General features: G+C 60.8%; 1 protein-coding gene across 1 annotated transcript; it reads right to left on the bottom strand.

The window, feature by feature from the left end:
* Positions 1-11: 11 nt before the first annotated feature.
* EMIHUDRAFT_253745 (hypothetical protein) lies at positions 12-629 on the bottom strand (the record flags this gene model as incomplete). The annotated part of the gene is made up of 2 exons (XM_005782677.1): positions 12-22; positions 230-629. 2 exons carry the CDS (start codon positions 627-629, stop codon positions 12-14), a joined length of 411 nt encoding a protein of 136 aa, XP_005782734.1.
* Between the last annotated feature and the right edge of the window lie 491 nt (positions 630-1,120).

Here is a 1,120-nt window from a genome sequence, read left to right as displayed (position 1 = left end):
GCTTTGGGGCACTAGAACGAATCTGCAGAAACCCAATATGCAGAGATCTTGCTATATCGATGCCGATCAACCAAGCGAGAATAGCTCCGCCGTTCATGGAGGCAACCGATGCGAGTCGACTGGTGTGTGTCGTCGTGGTTTCGTATCAAGAATTCTCTCTCTCTGTGTGTGTGTGTGTGCGTGTGTAGGTACAGTTCATCATGAGGAGTGCCGCGAAGACGGGCCATACTTGGCCAGACCCACGAGTGGTCGGTGGGCACGCAGCCCTCACAGAGTGCCTCATCGACCTCAGCGATGGCACCCGCCTCCATGTCGCCGAGGCGCGAGTAGCGGCCGTTGGTGGAGGAGCCCCAAGATGATCGCTCGCCGAGGTGAGACTTTGCCGAGCGGGACGAAGGGAGCGCCTCGTTGCCCTCCAGCTGTGCCAGGAGGACCTTCTCCTCGCGGTCGACGATGGTCGTGTTCTCGCGGTAGACTCTCACAGCAGAGAGGGCGTCGGCGACTCCCTCGGCGTGCGTTGCTGCCGTCGTCGACCGAGTCGTTCTCCGCCGCGCAGGGACGCTGCTCACCGTCTGCTCACTCACACACGACCTGACGCTCGGCTGCGTGTCGCCAGCCCAGTTCACCATGCTGCATCAATGGGTTGCGCCCGAGCGCAAACACCTCTCCGACGCGCTCGACTATAGTCTGCGCCGGGGGCTGCGTGGCGCGGTTGCACCCCCACACGATTCGTTTCGCCCGGCTGTGAAAGTTATCATTGCTTGAGCACTTGAGCACTGGATAGGGTCGATTCCGCATGGTACGGGACCCCTCGATCGTCTCGCCCTCCCTCACTGGTATGTTCATTGGGGGGGTCATAACAAACACGGTACAGGATCGAGGTGCACGCTGCCGAGGCAGTGTCGTCCCCCCCCCTCTCTCCCCGACGGCGATGGCGGTGTGACCGATCGAGCTACAAGAGGAGCTTGGTCAGCAGGATCCGAGTTAGACCGGTGCACTACCTCACTGGGCCTGAGACCACCGAGAACGCTTCTCATCACCGTCTCGGATTTATGTGGGATCGAACCACTCTCCGGGATGGGCAAGCCCATCGTTCTGATTGTGCCTTTCCCTCACCTGC

Source organism: Emiliania huxleyi (assembly GCF_000372725.1).
Source record: "Emiliania huxleyi CCMP1516 chromosome Unknown EMIHUscaffold_1875, whole genome shotgun sequence".
Taxonomy (NCBI): Eukaryota; Haptophyta; order Isochrysidales; family Noelaerhabdaceae; genus Emiliania; species Emiliania huxleyi.
The sequence above is the reverse complement of the archived record's forward strand: the minus strand, read 5'-3'. Positions and strand labels throughout refer to the sequence as shown.